We start from the raw sequence: 14,378 nt of genomic DNA, 5'->3' as shown, positions 1-14,378 counted from the left end.
AAATCTCTATTTTTTAAAAAGACTTTATTTCATCTCCTTGCAGGTGCAGTTGATCGCTTTACTTTACAGCATTTCTTTAATCATTTTTTAAACAAAATTATGGGTCTTAAAGTTATGAGTATTAAAAATATTAAAACATTAGTACTTCTTAGGGACAGGTAATGTAGCTGTTCAATGTACAGAAGCACATTGCTTGCTGCTGATCTCAAATATTTGAACATGGTGAAATAATAGTGGCAATTTGACATGCCAATCTATACCAAAATGAAATAATGCTCTTAATTGTACAATTATTCTGCCTCATTCACAGATTTTACAAATGATTCAGATGACAATCTACCATTTGAAATCTGCTGGTTTTTCCCTCCAATGGTTCCATTTTTCTTAGTATAGAAGAAAATCTATTAAGGAGGGGGGGGGGAATAGAATAGCTGCACAATGTAGCTTGATTGGTAGCACTAGGAGCCCTCTGTCTGGAAGCAACCAATGACCCAGGAATTTGTGGGGGGAAAGAGATCATGACTTGAAAGGAATAATAGGGAAGTTGTTTCAATAAAACCAAACCCTTCAGAAGAATTATTTTGAAATGCTTTCTGCAGAGTGCCATAAAAGACTATTTTTCTTCACAAGCTTCATGTGTACTCCACCATCAGAGCAAGTCCCAAGCCATTCACTTGTTGATAAGGATGGGGGGAAAGAAAAGACAGACATATTGGAAATATGTCACAGGTTGACAGTAAAAGGAAATATGAAGTGCAAGCTGTTGTAGCCATAAATTAGTGCAAGGGACATTTATGATGTTTTTCTTATTAAATTACAAGGTGCACGCCATATACAATTAGCAATTTTTTATATATACATATGCATTCCAGTGATGAACATAAATTATTACTGATTGTAAAAAAAAAAAACCTCAAGAAGCTTTTATTATCTCCTCTTTGATTCTTTCAAAGCTTATATTTCTTTTCTTTCCATTTCTATTTGAATGTAGCTTAAATGTGTTTTTATTAGTTTGAATGCTTCCGGCATTGATCAGCACTTTTACTCTTTTGGGAAACTACATCTTTTTTTCTCTTATGCCTGTGTAATTAATTATTAATAGAACAGCAATCATAGTTACATATTGTATTTGAGGTCAAATAATGAAGCAGCTTCAGGAAAGTGCTTTCAAGTTCATTTGAGTGAATAAAGTCCACTACATGCTATGATTTAAACTGCAGGGATTGCCATTCAGAAAATTATTTGCTTGGAAAAAATATTGCTAAATAGGTACACTATTCTTTAAAAGAAATAAATAATCCCACGGAAAAACAATATCTATGTCAACACAAAGATGATGTATATAACTACTTATATACAGTTTTTAAACTGAAAACTTTTTAGAAATGAAGAAACCAGCATTTTAGAAACATAGCCTGCATTTCATATTGATTTTTTCAAATACTAATTTCTTCAATTGGTGGCCATTTCATGAATACCACAAAAGATCAGTGTTAACAATTAAAATCTATCGGCTGAAAATCAGAAACTTTTAATTTTCATAAATTTACCATAGAATTTTTATTCTGACAACTCTGGTGGCCCAGACTTCATTTCTCTTTCATCTTCATGATTCATTACAATAACTATATAACTAAGTTTGAGAATAAATGGCAGCTTCTTTTTTTAGGATAGCCCTTTTCAAAATAATTATGTAAGACACATTCTTTGAGAACTACCCTCATTTTATGAGCAATCCAATCATAACATCGGTCTTGTTCCATAACAAGACCATTATCGAAAGCAAAACAAGCCTGGTTTCTATAGAAGATAAATTTTGTTCGTATATTACAGAGAGATATGTTTATTTATAAAATGATTACATTTTAAGGTATTTAGTTAATTGGCTTTCTGTTCTGAAATAAGATAAAATGGGAAGTAGCTGTAGAATATTTATGTACCTACTATTAGATATTTAACATTTTATTTTAAATGTTATATATATTATAGCATTTTATTTTCATTTTAGTCATAAATATAATTCTACTCCACTTGTGTACTAAATTGTTTGTATTCCATCACCTGTGCTCATCTAGACTCCTTGAATATCATGGAACTTAAAATTTAATAAATATGTAGAGAACTGCATATTGATTTTTTTTTAAATGAAAGAAAACACTTATATGAGGCAACATAATATTTCTATAACTGCCTGTAAAATTGTTTTTATTTACAAACAAAATATTTACAAATAAAAGTGTAAAAAAACACTTCTAGAAAATTAAGTTTTTATGAAAGCATACAGATGTATTTTTATAGTAAATGGCAAAATATATGGGAATTTATATATAAATTGATTACATAATTTTACATACATATAAAGTAATAATTTACCTATCATATAAGAACTATAAAAATGTCCCATAATTACAGCTGAAAAAGTATCTTATGAAAATATTTATAACACTAACAAAACAGAAAGTTTAATGAAAGCATACTGATGGTGTTTTATATTAAATGGCAATTTATATATAATCTATATATAATGGCAATCTGTATATAAAATTAGGAAACGTAGATTGTATTCTGTAACCAGCAATATCCAAAAGATAGGAATCTGTGTATAAATTGATTAAACATTTTTTTACAAAAATATAATCATGGTGACTATCATGTAAGAACTATAAAAGTTTTCCATATTTACAGCCAAAAAAGTATTTTATGAATACACTCATAACACTAAGATAAACAAGAAAGTTTCCTTGATATCTCTGCAGACTTTGTTCAATAATTTATCTCAGTCAAACCAGGCTGGGATCAGAGTAATTCTGAAATGCATGGATTATCATCTGAGGAAATAGTAATGATTCCATGACTATAACCACATTTCTTGAAGTATTGTAAACAAACTATTATACAGCCTAGCTCTCTTCTATTTTTAGATTCAATCGTTCAGACTTTACGAGTTTTACCAATTTATTCTTCTCTCACTGGTGCTTGAAACGTTAAGACTTTATTTTTGAAAACATAGAGCGATAACAGGGAATTGTGTTGTCTACAGCTTCATAAATCTTGCTTAAGTTCCTTTTCAATTACCACCCATTTCTCCTTTAAAAAGGGACCAAAGGGAAAAAAAACAGAGGAGTGGAAACAGGTCAGGGCAGCCGGTGACAATGACAGGGTGATGGGCTTGGACCCCTGTGGTGTTTCCATCTGCTATCATTAAGGTGACTATTCAGACATGAAAAAATCCCTCTTGCTGTGCTGACAGGCAGACATCAAGAATGATGACAAGGCATTAAGATAGTAAGTCAGAGACAGAGATGTCATATTCCTCAAAAAGACTGCCTAAAACAAGACCTCTGAAATTTCACTGGAATTTACAATAAAATAAAAGGATATTTTTTTTTGGAAGCTATTCAACTTCCTTTTATAGCAATTTGATAACACCAACATTGCTGACAGTCATAACGCTAAACTCCATGCTCCTACCTGTAATCTTCGCCATAAGAAACCCAAATTTTTTGCTCATTCTGCAGTAAAAGAGGGTTTTTAATTTCTTGCCCAGTCTCATCGAACAGATGCGTAGGAAAATGACTAAGGCCTGATGGTTTGAAATCTGCTGAAAGCTGTAGCCTCTGATGAATCATGTGCCGTACCTAGCCATGGAAGATAAAACACAAAATGAAAACATCTGTATTAAATTGTTTGTATTCTGTAACCAGCAATGTCCAAACGATAATTAAATTCCTGTAGAATGTTAAAAGAAGTGTGAAATCCCTGCAATGTTTATCTCAGTGTAAAGTAACAAAATGAGCACAGGCTTTTAACCAGCAGGGGGTGCAACAGGATTATGGTTGAGCTCTGACCTCTTTGGCACACAGACTGAAAGCAGATGTGACAGTTCTACAGAACAGTTAGCATCTACTAACAGTAACAGCTCTGGATAAAGGTTATGTTTTCCCAGTCCACATTTGGAGTTACATTTTATTAGTGTTTTTAACTGAGCTTGTTGAGGTTTGACAAGGACTGCTTTCCTGCACTCTCCTGCCAGGCGTTAGATGATCAATGTATGAACAAGAATAAAGCAGGACTCATTTAACAATTTCAGGACTCTTAAGGAAATATTATTGAGACATGACAGAAACTATTCAAATCCTGTACTGCGACCCAAAGAAAATAGGACTAAGGAAGATAATTCAATTGAACATCAAAACATAATGGTTTATTTATGATGTGGTTTACAGCTCTAATTTTAGTTGGTATAGCTGTTCAAAATTTCATTTCCTTTTTAAAGAATTGTTGATAGAGATCCGTCATGTTACTAGAGTGCCTATACTGTGGTCAATTTGCCATTTCATGGCATTGCAATAATAGCTCTAAACAGAGGCACTTTGTTCTACTCTCTTCTCCTATTTGTCACCCTTCTCTGCTTACCAGGCTCTAACATATTAGTTCATCTTCCCTTCTCCTTTGCCACCTTCTGCAACTGAGCATATCACAAAGGCCTCATATCCATGACCTTATTGTGACAGTATTTACAACAGAGATGGTACCCCAGTATTACAGAAATATAAACATGACAAAAAGCAATGCAGTAATATTTCCTGTAGTTTTAACTGCATTAATGCAAAATGAAATCTTTCAGTAACCAGAGATGTCCATAGCAGTTAGGGAAATACGCTATTCAAAACAAATTAGTGATATTACTCCCATTAGCATATTCTGAAAGCTAATAGGCTAATTCTGGGTGAGGCATTATTTTTTAGCTTAATCTAACTTACAGAATTGTGGGAATTGAAGATTCAGGAATTATTTTTACAAATTCTGTCTGTTGTATTAGATTTTTCTGTGAATTTTAAAAATAAACTATTTATTTTGTTAGAATACAAAGGTTCATACATATCTACTTGTAAAAATACAAACCAGTTTTTTTTCCATGAAAGTACAACTTTTATATTTAATTTTCAGATTACTTTGAAGAGGAGGTTGGTGTTTTGATTTGGCATAAAAATCTTAATGACACCTCCTTTAATATAGGCATTCATTCCACTGCTGGTTTAGATAGAAGAATAATACTCTAATCTATTCCTAGTGAAATCCCATAGTAGATAAAACACTGGATTTGGAAGAAAACAATATTCTATGCTCCCTTGATTCTCTTGAAGGAACATTATACTATATTTAAACATAATAAATACAATAAACACATGAATTGCCATCTAGTACTATTTCATTTCTTGGAAATATGTTGATAGCGTTAACTATGGTTATATTTTTTATGTAAAATGACAGGCAATGTCTTAGTTTAATTATAAATCTCCTGCTTTACACTTCATGTATCATATCAATAAAGGAAAATTTGGCAGACAATATTATCATGATTTTTTTATTCTACTATCATTCTAGACACTAAATACTATGATTCCAGATTGATCCCTTTAAACTATGTACTATTTAACAAAGTATGTATTTACATTAATTTGTTAACCTCTAACATGTTTAGGTAGCTTTCTATAAATAAAGTTAAAATCAGTTAAACCATTAAGCGCTGTTAATTAAAAAACTACTACAGCCAACCTACTGCTACCATTAAGAATATCTTATCCAATGTGCCCTGAAGAGATCTATCTCCACCATTTTTCCAAAAGACATAAAGGGGTATATCTGACCACAGAGTAATGAATGTGAAATGCTGTGAAAACTTGAATTGTGCATATCAATAATAGACTTGATTTATTATGTGATTCAATAAAAACACTTGCAAATGAAACAAGTTTTATCAGTTGAAACAAAGTAGAGTTAATCCTCCACCAACTGCAGCCCCATGTATGTCCACTAAGTTTATTTTGAGGAGAGTACAGGTGAAGGGGTGGGAATAGAGAAAATTCCCACAGTACAACCAGCTTTACTTGCAAGAATGGATTCTTACTCATTTAAAAGCAAAAAAAACAACCTGTTATCTTCCCAGCAAGCATTTGAGATAAATTGATTTCTTAAGATCACCCAGTGAATAGCTAAGCAATCATTTGAATTTAAAGTTTCTATATATAAATTAATCTATAGCATTCTATTATACAATGAATAAATTAAAAATATTTATCTTATGTATGTTGTGATAGCTAAACAGGATCAAGCTATCACTATAATGAGGAAATTCCTTCAAAGCAATGAACCATCTTGAGAATAAGAATAATGATAAGACATAGCAGATTAATTCAGGTAGCTATTTAAAATATATATGCAATTCAGTCCAATGTTATGGCTTTACATACTCTCCAAACAGAAGCACTTAAAAGTCAATCTAACTATTAAAACTCCAGTAGCATTAAAAATTCTAAACCAAAAAGATTTTGGTAAAGAGATATATTTTAAGTTCACTCTAGATGGACTTAAAAAGTCACTGGTAACATTGTAAGTCAAGCAGGTAAGAAATCTAGTAGGTAAAATATGAGATGAACAAATTCAAGAATTTGATACATTTTTTTCAGCAAGAGGAAATGAAACTGACTCAGACAGATGTTATTAGATGGTAGGTTGGATACCTCAGAGATGGCATTGCCCCAAATGGCCTTAAGCCCAACACAAATTCAAATGATTTTATCCACAAAGAACTGTACAATCTGCTCACAATGGAGGCAAGATGTTTGCAGTATATTGTGTATAGCTCAAATGTCAGTTATTAAATTAATATTAGTGAACTGGTATAACCAAATGCAGAGAATATAAGAATTTGAATCAGATAACATATTTGTACAAAGAATAACTATAAGGATACAGTTGGATACTATAAAATAAATCATACATTAAAAATTGCTTATAGTTAGAAATAAATATCCTACCTTCTCCAGTATGATACCAGGCTGATCTCCATAATTGCTTTCCATTTCTTTTCTACTGAGATGAACAAGTGTTTCTCCAGTATCTTTGCCATTTTCATATACCTTTTTAGAGAAACAGTTTTCATATAAAAATAATACATATTCAATATTTAAAAATCATGGCATACTATTTAGAATTACCATGAAAAATAATATCTTCAGCAGTCTTTCTGTACAGATTTTATTAGCCACATGGCACATGAAATGCTCACCGTATATAAAGAGGCTACTTTTAAAATCATGCTGTGTTGTTACTAGCTTATAGCTTGTATTTGTTTTTTCCTCAAAGGAATTATTATTTCCAATATTGGTATGATACAGAAATGTTTTTCTTAAATTCTGGAACCATAGATTTGAGGATTCTAACATTGTCACCAATAAGTGTGAGTAATTTTCACTACATCAGTAATTTATTAAATTTATTCTTCACAGAAAAATAGTACTAGAATTGTTTTTGTTGTATTTGTTTAAATATCTGTAAGCCATCTTTTGGGCACAAGTCCATACATGTAGTAACAACCATATGATTATTGATTAAATATTGACAATAATTTTTATCTTAATACTGACATGTACACTATAACAATTATTATCTATCGTATGGCACAATTATATCACATTTAAATAAAAAACACGAGATAAAAATACAAAATATAAAATCTAAAATATTATAAATGCATGTCTAACAATATAGCAATGTTTTGTTGTATCATTACAGGAAGGCTCTCCTGGACGCTATTTCTTTCATTTATTAGCTCTAACAACTCCAAAGACACATCACCTATTATTTTATATATCAACTTATTTATTTTATATATATCTTGCATAGTACGTACATCTGTCCCTTGCTGCCACTGAATTGGCCAACATGGTCATTCTAACATCTATTTTCCAAGTACCAGAGAAGGATGGATAAAGAAATAGAACAGTGGAATCAATTGAGGGAAATAGGGTCAGTTGAACTATCTTTACCCTTGCAGAAACAGTGAGTTCTTGATACTGCAATATCTTAATAATGTTTAAAACTGCAGGTGTCATTTTAGAATAAACTTAATAGGGCAAGGCTGCAAAATTCTGAAAAACCATCAAATGGTAGTAAACGCTTAGAATGTTGTTGTTTTATATCCCTTGTATAATAATGCTCATATATACTGTACAAAGGAGACATTATTAAAAGTGCTGTCAGCAATTTACTTCCGCTGAATGACAAAATGTACATATTTCAGTGGGGACCAATTTAGCTTTTGGTCATGTTCACACATCATGTTAAGCCAGTTCAGTACAAAGAAATGGTATGCTTGCTTTATGATATGATTGTTTAAACTACTGTCCTTTTCTGAACCTGCAATATTTTAATTTATCTGAAATTAGTTGACAGCTTTGGGGTATGGGACTCAATACGTCCAATGTGAAAGGCCAAGTCAGATAAGAATAAATTAAACAAAAGAGGAGCCAGAACACAACCCTGCCTTACTCCGTTCTTAATCGGGATAGGATTAGAAAGTTCTCCCTGCAAACCACACCTGACCTGACTAGAGGTCTGGTTGTACAAGGATCTAATTAGGAACAGAAGACGCCTATCGATAGAACTTTTGAGCAGTTTTGACCACAACAGTCGCCTAGGGACTGAGTCAAACGCTGACTTTAGATCGATAAAAGCAGTAAAAAGTTTGCCACCTGGTATGGTAGTATATTTATAGACCAGGTGCGCTAAGACAAAGCAGTGGTCCAGTTTGGCACAGCCCGCTTTAAACCCAATCTGTTCAGCACCAATAATATTGGACACCTCAGCCCAAATGAGGAGTCTACGTTGGAGATATTTAGCATACAATTTTCCAATGATGGAGAGCAGGCTTATGGGGTGATAGTCGGCTGGATTGTTCCTATTTCCTCATTTAAAAACTGAAACAATAATTGCTAAGCTCCATGAGGTAGGGATCCTGCCAGAGGTATTGATATGCATGAAGAGTCTTGCTAAGAGAGGGATCCACCACTCGGGATTGGATTTTAGCAGATCAGGGGGTATAGCATCAGGGCCAGGGGCTTTGCCTGACTTGAGTTCGGAGATAAGCTCAGTAATCTCAGCATGAGTCATGGGTTGCCAGTCAGGAACTGCAGGAGGCAGCTGTGGCCCAAGCACAGTCGAACTTGTTGACACCTGGAAAATTGCCAAGAAATGGTTTTCCCAATCTCTGTTGGAAATACAGCAGAGAAGGAGTTCTTGATGACCCGGCAAGGAGCTGGCAACAATTTGCCAAAATAATCGAGTGTTCTTCTGCTGGATGGAGAGGAGAAGTAGATCCCACTTCTCTCTCTCTCTCTAGCTTTCTTTTTCTTAGCAATTAGTCCTTTATACTCCCGCTTCAAGCGATAGTAGTCCTTTGGTGGGCATTTATCCCCTCGATTACGATAGAGCAGGTAAACCCGATTAATCTGGTTCCTAAACATCAGACACTCTTTGTCAAACCAAGAATTATTTCTTGAATGATATGGACCACTCGGCCTACGGACTGCTCCTAGCTTCCTTTGAACACTATTAATTAGTGATTCAAAGGCCGAGATTGTCCCTGGGCCACTACTTGTTAGGGCCTGATTGTATAAGCTGAGACACTCCGGAGATGATAAAAAGGAGTGAAACTTTCTTTCAGTATTAGAAGACCATTTGATCCTCCTTCTTTATGAGGCCACATAAGGATCTAATATCTGGGGACCCCTAGGGAGGTGTATATTTGAGGAAATCCCAATGATTGTAACCAGGGGGTAGTGGTCGCTCTCCGTAAGGCAGTCCACATAAAAAGCACAGACTGCCATTCTAAGAAGCTGGGATACCAGCACAAAATCAATAACACTACTCCCACGTGAGGAACTAAAAGTAAACTCACCAGCTAGATCACCTAGGGTACTCCCATTAAGAATTATCTTATTGTGTTGGGCTGCTAAAAGGGCTAACTGAATGCCAGCAAAATTTGTTAATTCATCCTTAGAATGTCTGGCTGAAATCAGATGTCCTGGAGGGTTTCTTGGAAGTAGAGTGCCTCAATCGATGGGGGAACTTGGACTCCCAATCTGGCATTAAAGTCGCCCCCTATAAGGATGTACAGCGCTGGGAATTTAGTTTCTATACAAGTAATGTAATTCTCCAGCACGCCCCATTGAGCCTTTGTATCAGCTTGCCTCATCGTCGGGGGAAGATAAACGTTGGACACAAACAGTTTGCTGCATCCTCTCTTAATAAGGAGCGCCATAGCTAAAGAGCCACAGGGGGGCAGCTCCACTGTCTCCATTTTCAAAGAAGTAGAGACCAAGCAAGCTAGACCACCCTTAGGCCTTCCTGTCATGGATTGTCTGGTGGCGGCCAAGGAAATGACCATAAACCCTGTAAGGGATATCTTATCGCATGCCCAGGTCTCCTGAAGCAGGATCACATCAAATGAGTGAATATAGTTGGCGAATTCTGTGGTACCACACCTTCTCCCCCAACCTGCTATGTTCCACGAAAGGCACTTAAGTGTGCAGGTGTTTGGTTTTTTTTTTGCCAGATTTAATAGTCATTCTGTGTGATTAATTTTTTCCAGAGTGCCCTTCGGATCTGAAAAGATACACCTGTTGTTAAGTGGCAGGGTCATCCTCTTAGGAGGCAGAGACAGGGAAGGAGGGAGGGGAGGCGAGCCTTGTTCATAGGGCTGTAAGGCTCTAAACACACTCCAGTTCGTACTTGTGGCATTAATTGGTTGCTTAGCTGGCAGGTATTCAGCAGCATCAACAGACGGAGTTTGAAGTAGCCCTGGATCTTCAAATTTACGAATTAGACATTCTGGAGAAAGCGCCAAGGGAGCTTCCATTGGTAAATCAGTATAGATTCCCTGGAGTCCAAGGGAACCCTTATCAGGTAGTGAAAGACTCCAGAGCTTGGATTTAACTGCATCCAGACGCTTTATGATTTGGGCCCTTTCTGGTTGTGGAAGCGCACAAAAGGAGTCGAAGAGCTGTGTCTCCTCCTGGTTCCAGACATAAGTCAGTGTCATAAATAGATGGAATCCCAGAGGCACTGACCTGGGGCTTATTTACTAAGGAACCTTGGGTGCCCTGGGCTGGTGTCGCTTCCTTTGAGGCCATTTCTTCCCAGCTGATCAAGTCAAGGGAAGCTTCCTGGTAAAATGTTACTCGTTGCGGGGGGTTAATTTGACCGGTTGTAGGAGGAACAGTCAGGCTACCATCTGAGAGGACGCCAAGTGGAGATTTTGCGGGAATAGGTGTATAATTAGTACATGATGGCTGCTGGAGATCTTTTGGAGGCAATAAATCTTCTGCCACTCACAAATTGTCGATTACTCAAGAGTGGCTTAATCGACATATCTTTGAAGACTCTTCTTGGCAGAATGCCAAAGGATCTTAACAGGGATCCTCTTCTGAAAAATAGTTTTGGGGTGTTAGAGTTGTCAAAACTGAGTAGCACTCTAGTGCAGTATTCAGGAGAGGGTAAAAGTTCAACCTTCTTCAAATCATCAGCTTTTAGCCCCAATAACTGTAATATATGGCCCCTCGCCAGCTGTGTTGAACCCCATTAATTGGGGTTGCCATTAATGGGATTAATGATGAGGGCCACCTGTTTTGACTGTAAGACCAGGTGACTGTTTGCGTCAAAAGATGTAAAGTTCGAACAACTGATAGGATTACGTTGGCCAGTGCTTTTGCTGAGGCTTGGCAGGGAGAACCCTGCCGCCGCATCAGGCTGCTGAGCACTCAACCTAGGGCATCCACTGGTAGTCCAGGAAACTAAGTAGTTTAAAGTACTTAATATTTTATCAAGCTGGAGCTGAATGCTCACTGTAGTTTCTGCAACCAAGAAACATTGCTGAGCCAAAAGTTCTGCAAGGGTGGGTTCATTTAAGGATTGGTTGGGGGCCTTAGTTTTAGATAAGCCTTTGTTCTTAACTCGGGGGCGACGCCCTCAACCATCGGAAGATCGTGACAACCGGCAGCAGCCAGACAAAAGGGAGCAGGAGCTTTCAAACCGAGAGGCCAAGCTAAAACAAAGTCCTCAAGCTTGGATTGCTTCAGAGAAGGTTGAGGAACCAGGTCAGTGAGAGATCTGCTCCTTTTCTTTGTCTTCATTATATTAAGTAGCACAATAGAGGAGAAGCTGTGTAATATAGCATAGAGTCTAGTAAGTGAAACAAGTCCTAAATCCAGAGGAAAAGGAATCAGGAGTCGAGAAGAAATGAGTCCTAATTCAAACAATGGCAGAGCTCCTCACAAGTATACCAAGGATCCTGCCCTCCCGACAGAGCAGAGAACATGAGTAAATAAAAATGATAAAATAATAAAAATAGTGGATAAAACTAGAATAAATCAGATAAGAGAAATCACATCAAAGCTAGGCATTACTAGACTTCCAGCTAAAGGAGTAAGATCTGTAGAACAACAACAACAGAGAAGCAGCAGCAAGGCCCTCCTATAGCTGAGGCCCAGCTTGGGCTTTTTTAAAAAATACCGGTTGGCAATATATAAACCAGGATAGTCATTTAATACTGTTGTATCTTTAAGAGAATGTTGTAATTGTGATTGGCTGAGGTTCCTCCAATGGCCATAAGATGGAGCCAGAAACCTGGTTTGTTCTTTTTTGCATTTCCTTTGCTTTCCTTTTACCTTTTACCTGATCGTCATTCTGCTTGAATTGCTGAGTCTTGCAACTATTCGCAAATTCCGTTTACTGAACTTTGTTTATGATACTGGTAAAGAAAAGGACTTCGCTTTTGTATTATCCCTGGACTGATTATTTTGAATACTAACTGCTTTAACTGCGTATGATTTGGACTGTTTGTTGGACTTTGTTTACCCATTTACAGGAAGTAAAACTTACATTTTACTATTCAGTGTATCTGTGTGCTCGTTGTATGTTATTCATCACCACTCTCACTATATTGTCCTAACGGGGAATACCTCAACACTTACGATTTATATTGACTGTTTCTTATTGTACCCTATGACTATTATTAAGTGTTGCACTTTATGAATCTTGACTCTTGGCGAATGTATCATCTTTTATGTATACTGAGAGCATTTGCACCAAGACAAATTCCTTGTGTGTCCAATCACACTTGGCCAATAAAGAATTCTATTCTATTCTATCCTAGGCTTTGTACAGATTTAATAAATAAATAAAATCTGATTAGCATTACAGAACATTTACACTTTGGAACCACACTCTCATTAAAGTCTTGCATCTGCTGTCTCACACTTCTATAACAAATTTGATTAGAAGAACATTAGTGCTATAACATATTCTCCATTTGAAAATACAAAAATACAATGGAATATCTCTACAGATATTTCCAATGCAGTTGCCAACTGGAAAAAAATAGCGATGAGACAAATGGCAGCATTAGTTCTTCCACCATACTAAACAGTTAAAGTTCTGTTAAGTTAAACTTCACAGTAGGTTTTACACTAACAATTTCTTATTTCCTGTATTACTGCCAAAACAATTTCCTACTCAGGTTCAGAGAAGTGGAAATAGACATAGTAATACAAAAACAGAGAAGAATGATAGTGCTTAAGCTGAACTGATGCTTTGCCTTTTCTTTTATATAAATCCTGGATTCCCTTAAAATATAAGATCTCAGACTAAACATACACAATGCAAAAGAGGTTTTATATTTAACTGCACATAAATTAATCATCCTCATCTACAGTCTGAGCAATTTCATATAACTTAGCAATAAACAAGTTCCTTCTTGATTATAAATTCAAAAGTGAACAAATAACTTGGAAAATTGCTGTTTTCTCTTTTTTGTTAAGTTCATTAAGTAACAATACCAGAGGGACTTAATACAAAACCATTGACTTGACTGCTCTCAGCCTTCTTAATATCTCCATATCTGCAGAATGTCCTCAGGCTTATATAACATTTTAGGAAGAGGAACATGCAAGTGCCTGGAGCATCCATCAGCAGCAGGCATAGCAGAAAAGAAAGTGAGCTGATAGAAGAGCATCAAAGGAAAAATATGTGACCCAAGTATCTTGCCAAGAAGAACAGGATTGTCAGGGATATCCAAGCAAAGAAATAAATGAAGGAATCTCTAGAAAGATTTTGTTCAGGGCTTCCTCATATCTGGCATGAACAGTCCATGGTTTTCTTCATTGGTTTCTAATCTAATTATGTCCATAATTGTATTACATAAACTTTGTTTATTTCAGATGCTATTCATAACATTTCTGAATATTTCTGTCAATCAGTCAATCAAATCCCTCAATGAGGATCAGTCTTAGGCTTAGCATTGCTGTTGCCATCTTTAAATTTATGTTAAATTGGTTTAATTTGTTTATTTAATATTTTGTCTTATGTTGTTTTATTTACTTTACATTATTGCAATTATTACAATTACTACATTTTTATATTTTGGTATTTCTATCATTTTCACTAGTAATTGTCAAACTACTAAATTTTATTTATATTTATCATGATTTTTAGAAATTGTTTATTTTATATAGATGCAGTAGTGTTGAAGGAAGGAA

At 35.4% G+C, this 14,378-nt stretch overlaps 1 protein-coding gene across 1 annotated transcript in view; it reads right to left on the bottom strand.

Annotated features, from left to right (window-relative positions):
• The window catches only part of DCDC1 (doublecortin domain containing 1), a 314,173-nt gene that overhangs the window by 138,971 nt on the left and 160,824 nt on the right, over window positions 1-14,378 (bottom strand). Inside the window, exons 11-12 of the mRNA XM_087951066.1 lie at window positions 6,822-6,923; window positions 3,472-3,638 (exon numbers count right to left, since the gene is read on the bottom strand). Of these exons, the coding sequence (XP_087807192.1) occupies window positions 3,472-3,638; window positions 6,822-6,923 (269 nt within the window). The remainder of the gene's footprint in view (window positions 1-3,471; window positions 3,639-6,821; window positions 6,924-14,378) is intronic.

Source organism: Notechis scutatus, chromosome 1 (genome assembly GCF_049901735.1).
Source record: "Notechis scutatus isolate UNSWTSFEM ecotype Mainland chromosome 1, rNotScu1.2, whole genome shotgun sequence".
Taxonomy (NCBI): domain Eukaryota; kingdom Metazoa; phylum Chordata; class Lepidosauria; order Squamata; family Elapidae; genus Notechis; species Notechis scutatus.
The sequence above is the reverse complement of the archived record's forward strand: the minus strand, read 5'-3'. Positions and strand labels throughout refer to the sequence as shown.